Below are 18,359 nucleotides of genomic sequence, written 5' to 3' on the forward strand. Positions count from 1 at the left end.
CTGGGTTGATGGTAGTTTGGGATCAGATAAGGTAATTATGGTGATAAAATTATTAAGCATAAATACTTTTGCATGATTTTTGCACCTCCAGATTCTTGTCCAGGATACTTATTCAAGAATATCTGTACCCTTCAGAAGAAGAAAAAAAAAGCAGGTATCTTGCAGGCTTTTAAGGTTCTTTGCAGATAAAATTACTCAAATTTGGTCTGAGTTAGATACTACTTGAGCAGTTGATTCAGATAACATCTTGTGAGTTTATCTGTAATTCTTTTGAGTGTTAGGACTCTGAGGTGGATAAGAACCTTTGGTAATATGAGCCCCACCACTTGTTATTTACCATCTATAGACCAATGGGGGAGAGAATCCATTGGTTTGGGGTGAGCTGTGATTACTATGCTAATAATATTCAACTGTACTTTTCCACCTCAGACTGGACTGGATGTTATGGAGATCCTTACCTGGTGCTTAGAGGCTGGATGGGACAAAACAAGCTCAAATTAAATCCATCAAGACAGTGAGTTACTATTCTCAAGTGACCGAGCTGGCTTGTTCCAGTCTCAAAATTCATTCCTTATGAAGCAGATCCATGACTTGAGATCCTCCCGGATTCAGAGTTCTTGCTTGAACAGCTGGTGGAAGCTGGGACCAGAGGGCCTCTGCCCAGCCTTAGCTAGTGTACTAGTTGTAGGCCCTTTTGGACTAGTTTATAGCAATGATTCACACCCTTCTTACCATGCATTCAGATTGCAATACATTCTACATGGGGCTGCCTTTTAAGATTAACTGGAAACTGCAGTTGGTCCAAAATGCAATGACCTGCTAGTGGGAATAAGCAAGTGTAGCAGTGTAACTCCAGAGCTTTGGTTGCTGCATTGGTTACCAATAAACTTCCAGGTCTGATTCAAAATACTAGTTTTGTCCTGTAAAGCCTCATCTAGCTTGGTTCCTGTGTATCTCCAAGACCATCTTTTGTTCAGATTTATTTTTTATTCTGCCTTAATTTTTTGGACAACTCAAGGCAGTGTACATACTTAACACTTTAGCCTATCCTGTGCATTTACCCCAAGAGGGGATGTTATCTTCTTTGATTAATAAAAGCTTTCCAGGGCCTTATAAAGGTCAACCTGGGGTGGCAAATCTTTTGAAGCAGATTCTAGAGACAGGAACAAAGGTATACTTACATGCAAAATGCTTTATCAGTGTTATCACTGAACAATGGCCTCCATTCCCCCAAATCATCAGAAATTGAAAAGGGGGCATGGTGAAGCTCCATTATCCTCAAATGCTTTACCTATCCATTAGCTATAATGCTTATGTTTAAAATGTATTTAATTCCAATTAATTCAACATGGTTAAATCACTAAAATAGCAGTTTAATGAGGTGTGTGACTTTTTAACAGCCACACAATAGAACATTTATATGGTTTGTAATTAGTTGTGTTCCTTCACGTTAGTCACCTTATTGTCATGATTTATGTTTATTTCTTTGTTTTAACCTTAATTATTCATATTTTGTAAGCAACTTAGAGTTACTATTGTGATTGAGGCAGCCTATAAGTAAATTAAAGTTTCTATAAAACCAATGAATTAGTTTGTATTACCAATATATACTCTCAGAAATGTCACTGTTGTGATAATCTTCCAACAGTGAATATAGTTGCATATGAATACATATGCATCCTTCACTATTTCTGCAAAACAGAATACCATACCAGAGCAATCAGATTTTTGGTTTTTCAATAGTTTGAGGACTGTTAACCATTATCCTCAGTAGAAAATTAATATATCCTGATAAATATCTTATTATAGAGCTCTCCTATATATTTTTCATTAGAATTAAGCTCTGAGTTCTATTGGATTTATGCTCAATTAACTATAGGTAGGACTGCACTTTTGGAATCACTTATTTTCACCTGTGAAATTTCCAAGGGTGTCTGCAGTAGATGGGGTTAAATGACAAAATATGTTTGTGATGTCAACTCTAGCCTTTTTGTATTTGTATCATCGTGGAGGCTGAATCATGTCATCTTAATGCACATTTCATCATTTATGTAAGGTATTTTATTAAATAATTCAGTAAATGATCTGTACATGAGAATTTTGGTTCTGCATGATTTATGTATCAGACAATGATTCATGTTTTTAGTACATAACACAGCAATCAATTGTCGCTCTCCAGATGTCTTTAATTCCTGTCTTCAAACTGTGCCTTATTTTTTAACAGATATGCTGCTAAGAATTCAATAGGGTTTGGAGGCCTGAAAAGAAAAAAGAGAAACAATAGCTATGAAGTGGAAAGTTCTTTTAACTTCAATTAAAATATTGAAAATTAAATCCATAGACATAATTCAAATCCATAATTTTAAATACTGAATATTAAATATATAGAATGTTATTTATTTAAAAAGATGAAAAAAAATACTTTTGAGTGTTGTTTCAGATTGCCAGACATTTCATTTCATTATGCAACCAGCCTCTGAAATATACAGAATAAATCATGACTAGGTAAACCCTCTGCTGGTTTATTAATTTAAGTCAGAACTTCAATTTCATGTATAATTCGGGCTTCTGTTCTCATTTCATCTATTACAAAGGGAGAGGTATTTTTCAGCTGAGAACTGTGTGCTTGCAGGAGATAGAATCATCTGCTTTCTGAAATCTGTTATTTTGTGATACAGTCCTTCTCAGGGCCTTCTCTGCATATACCAATCTGTTTAGTTCCAACCCCATGCTTTCTTCTCTTCAACTCAATGTTTTTCCACATATTTGATATTGCAAGTCATCTTTAGCTGGTCACTGGCCACCAAGAAACTAGAACTAGATGGAAGGACTTCTGGGGAAGAAATGGCGAACTGAAGACACGAAAAGTGGAGCCAACGACCGCAGTGGAATGAAGAGCCAGCAAGTAGACCGGCTCTTCGAAATTCCTCTGGACTAAAAAATAAAAAATTTATAAAAAAAAAAAAAAATTCCTCTGGACAAGGAGAGAACTTCAGATTGCTCACAAGTGGTCCAAACGGTTGCTCCTCATGAGGAGACCGCAAGACAGCAGTTTCTGGAAGGTTTATTTATTTATTCATTAAATTTATATGCTGCCTATCTCCCCCAGAGCTTTAGTCCTCTGGAAGACGAGGGAATAACCATCTTGCTCAAACCACAGTTGGCGCCTTTAAAAGGACACTGGGTCCACATACTTCCTTTTCTAATCACTTTTGGAAATTGCTTGTTAACTGCTTTTCAGCTATTAGGAACCTTTGGATCAACAAATCTGAAAACACTGGGTGAGTTTCCTTCAATCCTTAGCGAAAGAAGTTTTAAATACAAATTTAAGGTCTTAAAAAAATTTTTTTTGGGTGGTGGAGTAAACAGCAAAAGGGTAATTAAAACTTTGATTTTAGAAAATTACAAACGTACTAAGTGTCCAGATAAGTTTGAAATAAGATTTTGGAATTAATTATAAGGAATCCTTCCTGTGGGAAAATGCTTGTTTTGAATTCTTTTAAATTTTAAATTCTTTTAAAAAACCATCTTATAAGACTTTAAAAATTGAATACTACAGGGAACTAGAAGGAACTAAAGATTACAATTAAAGGAGAACAACACTTAATTTCGACTTACAAATACAGAATGAAACAAAATATTTTAACATTGTACATATTGAAGGATATTTTTGAACAATGGACCCAGAAGTTAATTTTAAGAGTGTCTGCCTCTATAGATAGATGTTATGGAAGAGGAACAAGTTTTACCTGACAAGATTGACACTGATCTGAAAGTGGATTTAAAAATGACAGGCTACAAGAATTATATGGAAAAAGATGCTACTTTGATGAAGATGAACTATTCCTATACATGGCTCCCTGAGGCTGTGTAAAGCTGCAATGACATCATAAAGCTGTGCTGACTTCAGAGAGCCTTCAGAAAGGCAGCGCAGCTTTACAAAGACTCAGGGACCCAAGTGTAGGAAAAGTTTGCTGGAGAAGCTGGGTTCAAAAAGGAGACAGAAACAGCAGCGAGGCGCTTCTGCTTCAGCCACAGGGGCTGGGCAGAAAAAGCAAAAGTTCAGTGCAGGGAATTGGGAGAGAAGGCAGCTGGGTGAATGAATGTTTCCTGGGGTGGCCTTGCGCAGCTGGGCTGAGGTGGCTGCAGCTTCGTACTGTGCTGTGGCTCAAGGTTTCCTGCAACCCCAGAGCTACACAGTTCTGGGGCTGTTTGCCACCCCACAAGACAAGGTGCAGGGCAGCCAAACGGGGAGAGATGGGGGGGGAGATTGGCAGGTGAGGAGGGTTGGAGGAAGTCCCTTACCTTATTGAGGCCATTCCGGGCTACGAGGGACCAAGCCTGGAATGGCTTGGATTGATGCGGGTCCTTGACTAACAACCCATGATTCCCTGCTAATGATGGCAACTGGAACTGCTGGGATTGCGGTCACATGATATCTTGCTTTATGACCACATTGCTTAGTGACAGAAATTCCAGTCCCAATTGTGGTCATAAGTCGAAGATTACCTGTATCATATTATCCAAATACACTGTGTATCCTATACACACATACAACAAGCTTGCAGAGAAAGTAGTGGTTGGGGATAATGAGGAATGCTGGCCAAATACTACCTATAAGCTAATGGTTCCCAATCCCAATATTACAGGCTAAATTTTAACACTGCAGAAGAATGATAAATGTATACATATTCTCATTGGATCTGCCTTCCGATTCAAACTTATTTTATTTTACGCTGCCCCAATCACTTGATCTCTGGATGGTGCACAATAAGCAAAAAATAAAAAGAAGTAATGCAAAGAATAGGTTTAACATAATAAACAATGCTTGCTCAGCAAAAATACTATGTGCCAAAGGACCTTTAGAACAAACGACTCTAGGGTTTTTCTAAACAAAATAATTTTTATTACTTCTACACTTACAGAAAAGCCCCATGGTCTTGTCCCTCCCTCAGAGATTTCTTGGGAATCCCATTGGTGGAAATTATTTTCTCAATAGGTTTTCTTTTGCTGACCAAACTGGATGGGTAGAATCAGAGTCATGCTTGGTAAGGTGGACCCTGGGCACAGAAGCCTTCTGACACTCAGTGCAGTGACTGAAAATAAGTCTAGTCCTACAATAGCAGGTTTACCCAACTAACCGCCTAGCCATCATTTTCTGAATCAGCTGTAGCTTCCATATCATCTTCAAAGGCAGACTTACATGGAGTGTGTTGCAACTGCCCCACTCATCTGATAATCAGGGCATAAACAACTATCGTCAGAGAATCCTGGTCCAGATAGGGCTTTAAACTGGAATATCAACTAGTGTTTTAGCACCTCATATTGGAACATCCAAGGGCTCGACTACTCATCCCCTACCACTACTATCTAAAACCACTGACTCAGCTAAGAGCAGAAATGCTGTAAAATGGTGCTGCCTTCTTCTCCCAATCCTTGCAGGCAGTCCAGTAGGATACAATGGTGAACAGCATCAAATACTACTGGGAGATTCAATGAGAATTGAGTAGGCACACTCCCCCATCCAAGTCCTGACAAAGGGAATCTAGAATGACCTCTGCTGCTTCTGTTCTATGTCTGGGCCTGAACCCCGAATGAAATGGATCCAGTAATCTGCTTCCTATAGGGTCCACTGTAGCTCACTCACCATCACTTATTCAACAAGGTTGGAGACAGGACAAGCATTCACAAATATGGCTAGACTGAAAGATGGCTTCTTCAGGAGAGGGCAAACTACGCTTCTTTCAGAGGTAGCAGCACCTTGCCTCAAAGCAGCATTAACCACCTGCTGAATCCAGCCACCCAACCGTGCCCTAAGTGTCAGGATCCATCAGTGCTTGGGGTAGACCATTCTCATAGGCCCTTTGGCCTTGTAGTAGTCCAAATAAGCTATAATCCAGTTTGACTAGAAAGTGGTCTAACCATGACAAAAGACAGATGTTAGTGTCCTCCACATCCAGATCATGACTCAGCTACCCTGAGATAAAAAAACAGATCAAGTGTATGCCAACCTATGTGCATCAGAACTGAAACTACTTGTGACAAGCCCATGGCTGCCATGGATGCCATGAACCCACTAGACTCTGAAGTCATCTTTTAGAAAACAGAGGCTGCAAAATCACTAAAGATCATAAGCTCTGGGGATTCTAATTCCAGCCCCAAAATGTGGTCTGCAAACTGATGAAGGGCTAATGCCAGCTAGGCAATCAGTACATGAGCAACAGCCCAACTTGTCTATGCAACCCAATTTAACATATAGGTACTTGCAACAAGTTACATCTGGAATGCTGCTACTGGTCACTGTGATGTTTTCACCCATGACCACAGCCCCCCTCCCTTTTCTCTGACCCTGGTGTTGTGGCTGTAGCAGCAAACCCAGATGGGCAGATTTCTGACAGGATTACACTTCCATTGCTGTTCAGCCAGGTCTCTTTAATACACATCATGTCAAGTATAGATTCAATCTTATGTTCAGCAGGAGTTGGCCACTCGGCCTAGGGCAGGGACCACAGCTTAGAAGAAAGGATCTGCGTTAGCGTGCATAGCCCATCCACATCCCTCGTCATACCTTGCTCTACTCATGACAGTTCCAATATACTGGGACAGTTGTTTATATTTTTTCTCTTAGGGAAAAATTCCTAAGATACTAATTCCTTCAGCAAAATCCTTCCTTCTGTCCTTCCACTTGGTATGTATAATGCACACAAATCAAAATATAAGGTCATTAGGAAAAACCACAAAACATGAACAAGCAACTTACCTCTCCTTTGCAAGGACTGCAAGGCCTTGTAATAAGATAGGCACAACCGTCTGATCCAGATATGCACGTGTAGGTAATGACTGAAGATCCACTTTCTGCTTTGATGTTTTTTCTGCACTTGCTTTCTCATTTTCCACTATCCGCTTAAAATTATAAACATATGCTATGTGAAGATATCTATCCCATCTTTAATTGAAATCACAAATTTCTTAATAAAATTACACACAGCCTCCAGGCATTCCTTCTGTGGCCCTCAGAATGAGTGGGACCAAAAATGTGGAAGGTTGATTTCTTATATTTTTGAGGTTTTAAGGAACAAAATTAGTGCCCTAAAATTTGCAAGTAAATGAATCATCCATAATCATCCAATTAAAACTTCTGAAGCCTCACCCATTTTTGCAGTGCAGCCTTCAACTTATCATGCGTAGCCTGATGTGCCCTTCAAGCTGACAGAAGTTGCATGCCCCCTATTCAGAATGTTTCCAAAGATCCATGCATTTTATTTTAGTCCACACAAGCAAAATAATATTCTTCTGAAAGGTACAAAACCTCAAGCAACAAAGATGATTTACTTGCTTGAAAATGCTCATGGCTTCATTCAACAGATGTATAGCTACAAGTTCTACAGTGGGTGACTGAAGCTGTGTTGTACCAAAATATACATATGAATATGCAGATATATTCAAGAGACTTGGGTAACTGATCCAGAATCTCATGGCTGCATAAGCCCCCTTTGGAGTAACATCTGAAGCTCACCACTGCAGTTTCCCACAATTCTGAGGCATGAAACAGAAGGGCTTAAAATAGGCTTAACATAGTTTTAAAAATGCCATAAATACCCCATAGGGACTCCCAATCCATTTAAAAAAAAATCAGAATTCCATCTCTAATAATATGCACAGCATCACCCCACTTACTTTGCATCATCACTCCACCTACAGTGGCCTTCCCCAACTACCAAAAGGCAGCCTACCTCTGCCTAAAGTAACTATACTCTGAATATAAAAGTTTAATCAACAAAGGAATCAAGAACCTTATCTTCATTTTATTTATGGTGCTTTTAGGCTGCTCTGAAGGCTTGTACCTTTCCAAGGCAATATATAAAGAAATATATTAAAAATATAAATAGTATTACAAATAAACACAGCAGCCCCAAAATATAGCATAGAAGGAAAACATAAGGAAAACTACAGAGCAAACTGCCAGAGCTTTTTGCAAGGACAATTATAAAAAACACTCTTACATTCCATTTTAAAAAACCAATACAAATCTCTCTTAATTCTCAGTACCACTATCATAATTTCAGAACCGATACTCAGTCAAATATTCTAATGTATAATGTACATGAGGCTCCACTCACCAACTGCATTCAGTTCCATAACTGAGATTATACACTGTAAGAAAACACTAAAAGGACACTAATTTCACTTAGGAATAATCAAATCTCAATTACCTCTACATTCTCTGTAAGGCCATATTCTGCATGTGGATTTTCTGGAACCTGTAAAACAATACACATCCATAAAATGACAACGAACAAATATTTACCTTTTTAGAAAACAAGAACTTTAAAGAATTATTATCACTGTTGCTGTTTTAGCCTTACCTGTGGCTGGCCCTCCATAATCTGTTCGGTATCCATGATGTATAGAAGTTAAAATAGTCTGAGAACTTAAAAAATGACGATTGTACAAGTTAATATATTAAGACATACTACATTGTTAATAGCCTGAACCTCAAAGGATATTTTGCTACTCTTCCAGATTCTGAATACTTTTTATATTAAGCCAGTAAAACAAAACTCCTTAAGAATGCGATAAAGTGATTTCACGGCTTTGGATGGGTTATCAAAATTACCTGGGAGCGATAGACTGATGAGGAACTAATCCCCCTAGTAGAAAGACTGCTGATGGGACATATATTTATTGATTCAAAAGGAAGCCCGATTCATTTCAAGTAAGCGGAGGTGGGATTGCTGCCTTTACTCGGCGCTCTAACAAAAGGCCTTTTTTTTGCACTTAGAACCCAAGCATGGAGAGAAGTGGATTCGGGATATTCTCCGACCTAAGGCTTCAAAGCATCCCCCTCTCCCCCCGCAGCTCACTTACACTTCGTCAACTAAATTCGGTTCGAAGATATAACTGGCAAGAAACGGCCCGTCGCGGAGCAACAAGAGAAACAACCGTCGTTACAAGTCGTAAAAAAATCTTGGTTGTCGTACAATGTTGTGCGGTAGAAAAGAGGGACGTCGTACTTGCTGGGCTACGGTGATTTTGTTTTTCTGCGCCTGCGTAATAATGAAACCTCTCCTCCCCAGAGCGCCTGCCTGGAGGGGGCGGGCAGCTGTTGAAAAAGCACCTCTCCCATTGCATTGGCCGGTTTAAGGAGCAACCTAAGCATCTTCCAACTTAAAAGGGTTTTTGGCCACAGAATTAATCAGGGTTAAAGAAGCTCTACTTTCAGATGTTTGCTCTAAATTTGAGAACACAGAGAACAAGCAATCATCTAAAGACTTCATAATGAAGCAAAATTTTGTTCTGGACTGAGTACCAATTCATTTGTTGCAATAGGCTTCTTTAACTTACAAGGATTCAGTGTTTTCCCTATTCAGAAAAACTCAGATGGGAAAAAGGTGGGGCTGTCAGATCTGGGCTGCTGAAATCCAGTCGACTTGGTGTTTTCTATATGTTTCCTGCCATCTAATGATCGTCCGGATTGCTGCAGTCCAGCTCTGCAAAATGGAGAGTATAGAAACTGCCTGTGTAGATCCAGGTGTTTTAAGGGTCTTTGTAGAGGCAACTTTGTCCTTCATAAAATAAACAGCTTGATCCCAAATGAATTCCCCAGTGAAAAATTACTGTAAAGTAAGTCCTGATCTTCTAGTATCTTCATACAGGCAATTATTTAGTATTTAGCACACTCCACTGTTCAATAATGCCCCAACTAGGACACACTATCAAACATATTTAACTCATTAGCTCTTTTTCTCCAGGCAACAGGGGCAGAATGCTGCTTTCTGCCTTCAGAGGACAACTGATAGTTGGAGAAGAATATTTCTGGCAAGGAGAGCAGAAAGCAAGTTTCCTGCTCCTTTGGGTGGGTGGAGCAGGACTGATCACTGCATGAAATCCCTTGGAAGGAAAGGGTGCAGTTTTCCACTGCTTCCCTAATTTATTGGACAGTTCAGAATATGTCAGATTGCACTAATGTGCCACAAGAAAGATTTGATAAACACTTCTTACAATTAGGCCACCAAGGAAAAGAATGTATTACTTTATGCCTCTTAGAATGAGAATGTTTACAACATACAGTCAGCAACATAATCTCAAAAGTTGGAGGGAATGAGGATGCATTGCAGTTCTTTGATGCAGCCGCCTCTGAATTGCAGGAAAACCTGAGAAGCCTATTGCCTGGAAAGCATATGCTTGGCAAGCACAGTACACTAAGCCAGAATCTGTTTTACTTGATTTTAGGTTAATTGGTTGGACCCAGCCAAGTGTGATTTATTCAATCTATAGCATGGTTAAACATCTTATTTGTTGCCAGCCTTTCAAGATACGCCAGTTCCAGGAATACATAACACAAGGACTACTGGAACTTTATTTTTACAGGATATAATAACAGAGTCTTGAAAGCCTGCCAGAGTATCCCTCTGCCTCCTTTTATACCAAACAGAATCAAGGCAGGATTATCTTGAGTTTATTTCTCACCCCTTCTCAATTGTCAACTGGTTCTTGCATTCAAGGTTATTTTCATATTCCTCTGTGGCTTGTGTGAACCACTCATAGTTCATTAATAGCACTGAGTAACTTAACAAGGGAGAGAGAAGAGGATACTGGGATGCAGTATGAACAATATAAGTCCTATACATGCAGAAAGCTCAAGAGAGTCAGTGCTGACAGATTGCCATCTTCCCTCTTCCCCATTCTATCCATGTGTATTTAAAAAATAGTTCTATTGTATTTATTGGTGTTTACAGAAAATTAGGTTTGCAGCATATAAGTAATAGTTTCAAGAAGTGGGAAATGATCAAAAATATAATTTTCAGCATTGGAATAAAGTTGTGTCTTGTTTCAGTAAAGAGCAAACTGTGCTATATATAACTGCAGGTTGAGAAATTGCCCTGCCTTGGGGGTGTTTCTTTCACTACAAGTGTTTAAAATGTGCTGATGGATTTAAGAGAAACAGGGCCTACAAGATATTGAATCTGACTGCATTTTGTGGCAGCATGGTTTTATGGTAAAAAAAATAAAAAAATAGATGAACCTTACTTTCATGCTTGTGATACATAGTACTTTTATATATATCCAGTGGCTGGATAGGGTAGTGGTTAGAGAGCCACCCTTTGACGCAGGAGACTGGGGTTTGAATCCTGGCTGGTATCTACCTTATCAGCAGGGGTCCTTGGGCAAAGACCCCCTAATGCTTCACCTACCTACTTTGGATATGAGAGTGACATGAACTAAGAGAGTCATGCCGGCTCGGACATTGCCCAGATTAACAAGGTCTGTGCCAGATGTTGGGGAATGAAGACAATCTGATGATAAGTGGGTTACTGGAACAAACCATACATGGATGAGACAGGAGAACCTGGAACAGTAGACCTAGTGAGTAGGGGATATATGAAACATATGACAGTAGATCTAATGAGAGGGGATATATGAAACGTATGAGGGAACTATGGATGGACTTAAGTGCTACATCCACACTAACTGAGAAACAGTTAGTTACCCAATGCTTCAACATAGTGAAGAGGAAGCTGCTCTTACAACTTGAGATAGACTAACTACACATTACATCCTGGACTCAGGAAGACCCAGAAGAACAACTGGATGTGCAGCCAACACCTGAAGCTAGAACGTCACTGCCAACCCCTCCATTACAGAGCACAGCAGTTGATAAGAGGCACAAGATCATGGATAAACTAGCTACAGTCAACCCTTGAGACTGATTACCAAGGCTCAGCTGAGAAGTACCATCAGATGGTATGCTAGAAGATGCCAAATAGAGCCCTCACTACAATCCCTATTACCACCATAACTCAAACCAATGAACTGGTATACGCTATAGCCGCTGTAATCCTAGAGATGCTTGGCTACATGATCAAGAGGAACAGCAGTACACATCCTCCCTGGAAAATAAGGTTGGAGGCTAAGATCAAGACAACTTGGAGAGGTTAGTCAGCTGGTAGAACTACAGAGGGGTGTGGAGATTAAGGGTAAGACTCAGTTACAGAAAAAAATACAAGGGCCTGACTCCATCTGAAGTCTAGAGACTGCTAAACAAAGGTTCACAGCAACGGCTACCAGGCTAAGGAGATACACTAGAGAAGCAGAGGCCAAGAAGATAAATGCCCTATTCTCCAAAGAACCATCCAAGGTGTACTCCCAACTGCAGTGCAACAACACAGTAACAGCTGAGCCACCAACAGCAGAAACTGAACAGTACTGGAAGAACATATGGGAGAAAGAGAAGCTATATAACATCAGTGCAAAGTGGCCGCAGGACCTGTGAGCAGGCCACTGCAGTCTCCCAGAACAGGAACCAGTCACCATCACAGTAGCAGATATCCAACAGCGGGTCAAGAACATGAAGAGCTGGACAGCACCTGGCCCAGACATGATCCACACCTACTAGCTAAAGAAACTAACTGCAATACATGAATGCCTAGCAGCATAGATGAACCAGCTGCTAGCGGCAGCCTCCAGCTGCTAGCGGCAGTCTCCAACCCAGACTGGCTAACACAAGGAAGGACAGTGGTGATCATGAAAGACCCCCACAAGGGAACAACACTGTCCAACTACCGGCCAATATTTAGTTTATTTATTTATTGGATTTCTCTCCCGCCCATCTCCCCCACAGCATGGCAAGTCCTATCAGGGGTCATAGCCACCAAGCTACAGGACCATATGGGCCAGTACATGAGCACAGCCAGAATGGCATTTGGAATAACACCAGGGGCTCAAAACACCAGTTGCTCATAGATAGAACAGTCACCCAAGACTCAAGGTCTAGGCAGACCAATCTCAGCACATCCTGGCTAGACTACAGGAAAGCCTGTGACTCAATGCCACACACATGGATCTGTGAATGGCTGGTGCTATACAAAGTCAACAGGACACTAAGGACCTTCCTCAAGAACTCAGTGGGATTGTGGAAGACAACACTGGAAGTCAACTCAAGACAGCTCACACAAGTGGCCATCAAGTGCCATATACCATATGATGCACTGTCCCCACTGCTTGTCTGCATAGGCTTAAACCCCCTCAGCCAGATAATCACAAGGACTGGATACGGGTACAAGTTGAAGAGTGGAATCACCATCAGCCACCTCCTCTATATGGATGACATCAAGCTGTAGGCTAAGAGTGAACGAGACATTGACTTGCTGATCCACTTGACATGGATCTACAATGAGCACATGGGGATGTCATTCGGATTGGAAAAGTGTGGCCAGATGGTAGTAAAGAGAAGAAAGGTAATTAAGACTGATGGGGAACTACTGGTGGGCCACATAGCAGACATGCAGATCAGTTACAAGTACCTTGGTATCCCATAGTCACATGGGAACCACGATGAGGAGGCAAGGAAGACAGCAACATCCAAGTGCCACCAAAGGATAAGACAGGTCCTGAAGAGCCAGTTCAATGGGAAGAACAAGATCCACACCATCAACATGTATGTCCTGCCAGTCATCAGATACCCTGCCGGTATAGTGAGCTGGCCAAAGGTGGACATGGAAGTTATGGAACGTAATGTCTAATAAAAAAATATATGACCCTTTTTCTCATGCCAGATTGACTTTATGGGGAAACCTAACTTTAAAAACTGGAAAAAAGATGGTGATATGGAAAAATTGGATGGAAGCGGGGATATTGACTTCAGACCAACTGATAGATGATGAATTTTTAACATATGCTGTGTTAAGAGATAAATATAATCTATCAGATGTATTCCAATGGCAATATCTACAGCTACAACATTTGTTAACAAGATTGTTTGGACCAGCAGCATTTTCAGCTTCTGAGACACCTCAGATATTAGAACAACTTGTCATTTAAAAGTAAAAAAAAAACTACTATTAGTTTGTATAGATATTTGTTATCAATATGCAGATGTTAAGGGATAAGTGGAATAAAGAATTAGAGGTTTCTATATTGCCTAGACAATGGGAAAGTGTCTCAACTTCTATAGCAAGCATGTCAATGGACCTTAAACTACAACTTATACGACAAAAAATAATTTTTAGAATTTATTAGACTCTACTACCTCTGTATAGAAAAGGATTGTCAAAAACAGCATTTTGTGGGAGATGTAATAAGGACAATGCCTCTTTAAAACATATGTTTTTACAATGTCCTATACTTAAGTTTTGGGAGAAAGTAGTGGACTATATAAATATGATTGTGCGACAAAAGCTAAAATTTTCAGAGGATAATATTCTTTTAAACTATATACCTAGTACATGGAACTTGACAATGGGACAACATAAATGGATTCTCCGCACCCTTACTATGGCCAAAGGACTGATCTTGCAGCATTGGAAAGATAAATGTACGGCCCATTCACTCAGTGGATTGAAGACCTGATTGCCCTTGCTACTTATGAGCAGATTGCCTATAGACATAGACTTTGTATGGACATGTATAATGAAAGATGGGACTCATTTATACAAAATACGGTAGGTTAAAAAGCAACACGATAATTCATATACTTATGTGATACTATATTTACACATGACACTAATCCAGATTTTTTAAAAGAATGATTCATTGACCAAACCATAATGGCATAGCTCACACATAACACTAAAGCCCCAATGCTTCAGTTTACAATACTAAGCCCAAACCAACCACATTACTGTTTATTGGGATGTGTAAACCAAACCACGGAGTTCGATACAACGTATAGCTTTAGTTTACATCAAGCAAGAGGCAGCTCTTGCTGATTATTTAGAACATGAAAGAGGCTTGTAAAGCAACCACATTTCCAGGCTTTATATTCTGACAAGAGACCCCTAGGAAAAACATTCTGACTCCCATTATGCAAACGCTTTCTAAAGACTACATTACCCAGAGCGCATAGCTCTCACACAAAGGGCGAACATTCTAACGCGGAGCGGAACGCACACTTCCGCTATTTCTGTGAAAAGAAGCATTGCGTAGTGGCGTTGATCGCGCAAACTAACAATAGACCTCAGAAAGGACCTTACGGGGCTTCTTATTCAGAAAGTCTCACTACGTAGAATTTCTCGTGCGCGCGTGTGAGATAGTGGGGTTGAGCAAAAGGGGCGTAGCCTCTGCTATGGCAGGCCCTCGCAGGTGGTTGTTGTCAGTCCCTGGCAGCGGGTTATGGCGACGGTGGTGATGAATGAATTCTCCGGGAGGGAGAGGGAAGAAAAAGGACTTAGGCGCCTCCAGTTCCCCGACTCGGGCCGCCGGGGCCTCCCCTTCATCAGCGGCCGGCCCGGCTCCCGCCCCACACCGCCAACAGGCGGCGGTGGCTTCTCCTCACAAGCGGAATCTCTACTACTTCTCGTATCCGCTTTTCGCCGTCTTCGCGCTGCTTCGTTTCCTCGCCTTCCAGCTCGGGCTGCTCTTCGCCTGGCTCTGTGAGCGCCTCTCCCGCGGCGGGGCGTTCATGGCCACCGCCAAGGGCACCAGCCAGGCCGGGGATGCGCCCGAGTCGGTACGGACTTGTCACAAGCGCGCCTTCGAGTGCATCTCCACGGCGCTGCGCATCGACGAAGACGAGGCGGGTAAGTCCGAGGGAAACGGGCAGGGCCGGCGGACGAGTTGCCTGAGGGGGAAAGCAGGGAGACCGCGGGAAGGCTGCGATGTTCGCGAGGAGGAGTTGGGGAGTTAATGGAAACCCTCCTTTCTCGGCCCCTCACGCTTACTTCGTCTCAGTGCAGGGTCGGTGTTTCCTGCTTCGTCATAGCCACTGTTTTACTCCCAGGCTTATTGGCGAAGCAGTAGCGGGCATTACTGTACTAGGACCGAACACCTGCCCTGTCGCTTGATATGGATGTACATTAGAGCTGCTTCGCCTGCGTTAGTGACTCATCTCTAGGAGCGGGCGGGGGGTGCCGAAGGGGCAAGAATGGTCTCAGGCTCTGCATGGATCGAAGTCGCGTCCGGATTTTGAGCGCCAGCAGCGATTAACATAGCTTTTGGCTCAATAGGAGCAAAGAAGAAATGCTCTTATATAGGCCCACAATGCTGGGGGGGCGGGATTGCAAGGGTTGAATTGCCCAGGCCGAGAAGACCCATGTTAGAGCCGTAGCAGTAAAGGGTTCCTATGCATGAAGGATGTTGATAGGAAGGGCTTGTGGGTGGAGTCCATGTGAGGGAGGCTTTGTTGTGAATCTGAAAGAGACTTTGTGATATTCGGTTAGTCTCTTTGTTCTCTAGGTTCAGGTTGCATTTTATTCATACATTCCTCCTAGTCTCCTCTGTTGTTTGTAGTGACTCTTGGGCTTGCATTTTTACGGTAGTATATTATTAATGTGGCTAGCAGGGTGCTGTGTGTGTGCGTGCCTTTGAGTCAGATTTTGACTCCTGGTGACTGCCTGGACAAGTCCCTGCAGTTTTCTTGGCAAGGTTTTTTGGAAGTGGTTTGCCATTGCCTTCTTCCTAGGGCTGAGAGAGAGTGACTGGCCCAAGATCACCCAGCTGGCTTCATGCCTAAGGCAGGACTAGAACTCTCGGTCTCCAGGTTTCTAGCCTGATGCCTTAACCACTACACCAAACTGGCTCTATGGCTAGCAGTACAGAGGAGAAAAATATTTTCAGTAAAATGGTGAGCTATGGAGGCAAGGTATCCAAAATGGCTTTTTCATTTCTGTATATGGTTGGGCTGGTATATAGTAATAACTTAAATAAAAGTATGTTAACGTTAGGAGGAGTTTGGATGGTACAAGTTGTGACTTGTCAGTTGCAGACTTTCAATGACTAATATCAAGTTGCTGATAGTAAAGTTTTGCAGCAGAAATAACCCTTTGATAGAAGTGCTTAAATATCTACCAATAGAAGAGAATATAAGAGCACTGAAGATGATACCTAGTCAGGTAATGAAACGTCTGCAAGAAAACAACCAAGTTCAGAGAACCCCAAGGACTCTACAGTAAAATATCTACACCTTGCAAATGTGTAGATTTTGTGAGATCCACTAATAGAAATCTTTCTTAATGAAGTAGATGAAACTACCTTAATGTGTTAATTTTGAACAGCATCACTATGCTACATTAGATCAGAATAGATCAGTTCATTTTTTGCCTTCTATAAAATATATTCAAAGCAGTTCACAACACATACACTGGAACTGATAATTGTTAAATAATAAACAACACCTATAGTGTTGTATTCTTGTGCCTACTTATTCAGTTATGCATCAAAGTGACACTTTCCCAAATATACTTTTTTTTATCCCACCTTTATTATTTTTATAAATAACTCAAGGCACCGAACATACCTAATATTCCTTCCTCCTATTTTCCCCACAACACCAACCCTGTGAAATTTGTTGGAAAATATGTATATGTACACTGAATCAGACCATTAGTTAATTATTGTCCAATAATAGTATATTTGAAAACCAAGAATTCTCCAAAGAGAAATCTGCCACATCACTGTTACATAAGATTTTAAAAACTGGAGATGCCAGGCATTGGACCTGCAATAATTCAATTTTGCTTATTTTTGAGTTTCATGTCTATGTTTAAAAAATTAAAAGCTATTTTTAGAACTTGATGAACATTTCTGCTCTGATGTTCTGTTTGTATTCTGCAACAAGTAAATGAACTTTCTGCTTTGTATACAGCATAAGATTTACTCCAATTCTGTACAGTAACACAGTGTGAAATATTTTGATTGAACTTTAACAGCAGTGATGAATTTCCAGTATCTCTTTGGTGGTGGTTTTATGACATACAGACCTACATATTTTAACCTTGTTCATATTCATATTTTAGTTTATGGTAAATTGAATAAACCATGGTTAACTATGGGTTAGTGTGATGCAATCCCAGCCATTCTCAAATCTCTATTTGTATATGGGGAAACTGTTGTTCCCAGTTGCAGAGTTGCTTGTTTGTTACTGAGCATGTGTCTCTCTCAGATGATATATTACTGCTAGTTGTTAAGGGATTAAAGGCAATTGCAATCATAAGTGTAAATTTGGTGTTAGAGAGATACTGTTGACCCATCAGGAGACTTGGTCCCTCTCCTTCCAGTAGCTATGAAATTGCCCTTTGATTCTTGAATTAAAGTCAAGAAGGAAAAAAAATACTTCTAAGCTGAGAACCCTGCAGGCATACATAGACATTTTCCTCATGTTTTTATGAGACTAATAACATGCTATACAGTGGCTTCTGAATGTTAGCAGTGAAAAATCACTCTGAGCTTTATTTAAGATTGCATTTTTTTGTAATATACAAGCTAAAAGTAAGAAAAATATACAAACTTAAGGATAGCAAACTAGAATATACAGATTTTAATTAGGATTAATTAGGATTAAAAATACTGCCTAATGCATATACATTCCACTACTGAAATGATTGTTAATGCATGTTCACCTATATTCAGTGACAGATCTAGTA

General features: G+C 40.7%; 2 protein-coding genes and 1 long non-coding RNA gene across 8 annotated transcripts in view; 2 read left to right on the forward strand and 1 right to left on the reverse strand.

Moving 5' to 3' along the window:
* LOC112541512 (uncharacterized) overlaps positions 1-2,867 on the forward strand; it is a 26,308-nt gene extending 23,441 nt beyond the window's left edge. The window contains exons 3-4 of the long non-coding RNA XR_015796718.1: positions 92-154; positions 2,780-2,867. This is a non-coding gene — a long non-coding RNA (uncharacterized LOC112541512). The remainder of the gene's footprint in view (positions 1-91; positions 155-2,779) is intronic.
* DPY30 (dpy-30 histone methyltransferase complex regulatory subunit) lies at positions 2,039-9,035 on the reverse strand. Of its 2 annotated transcripts, none has more exons than XM_007435354.4 (5): positions 8,869-9,035; positions 8,367-8,431; positions 8,214-8,261; positions 6,761-6,903; positions 2,039-2,258 (listed from the first exon to the last, which is right to left on the reverse strand). In XM_007435354.4, the coding sequence occupies exons 2-5, from the start codon at positions 8,400-8,402 to the stop codon at positions 2,186-2,188; spliced, it is 300 nt and encodes a 99-aa protein (XP_007435416.1). In that variant the 5' UTR covers positions 8,403-8,431; positions 8,869-9,035; the 3' UTR covers positions 2,039-2,185. The 2 variants fall into 2 exon arrangements, with proteins under 2 accessions (XP_007435416.1, XP_007435417.1); XM_007435355.4 differs by lacking the exon at positions 8,869-9,035 and adding an exon at positions 8,618-8,833.
* A 5,618-nt stretch (positions 9,036-14,653) lies between these two features.
* The window catches only part of SPAST (spastin), a 39,704-nt gene continuing 35,998 nt past the window's right edge, over positions 14,654-18,359 (forward strand). Inside the window, exon 1 of one of the 5 annotated variants that reach the window (XM_088144318.1) lies at positions 14,654-15,518. In XM_088144318.1, the coding sequence (XP_088000444.1) occupies positions 15,131-15,518 (388 nt within the window). In that variant the 5' untranslated portion in view covers positions 14,654-15,130. The remainder of the gene's footprint in view (positions 15,519-18,359) is intronic. The other 4 variants (XM_088144315.1, XM_007435350.3, XM_007435352.3 and 1 more) reach the window with 4 other exon arrangements.

Source organism: Python bivittatus, unplaced genomic scaffold, assembly GCF_059951505.1.
Source record: "Python bivittatus isolate LINGU-HERP-01145 unplaced genomic scaffold, Pbiv_v1 ctg000020_np1212, whole genome shotgun sequence".
Classification (NCBI taxonomy): domain Eukaryota; kingdom Metazoa; phylum Chordata; class Lepidosauria; order Squamata; family Pythonidae; genus Python; species Python bivittatus.

Bases quoted from the DNA above. Each gene is read 5' to 3' on its own strand.
- DPY30 (XM_007435354.4), bottom strand. From the start codon at position 8,402: ATGGATACCGAACAGATTATGGAGGGCCAGCCACAG. The intron at 6,904-8,213 runs GTAATTGAGATT...TATAATTTTAAG, and splicing joins GCCTTACAGAGAATGTAGAG to CGGATAGTGGAAAATGAGAA. The intron at 2,259-6,760 runs GTAAGTTGCTTG...TTTTCTTTTCAG, and splicing joins GCAGTCCTTGCAAAGGAGAG to GCCTCCAAACCCTATTGAAT.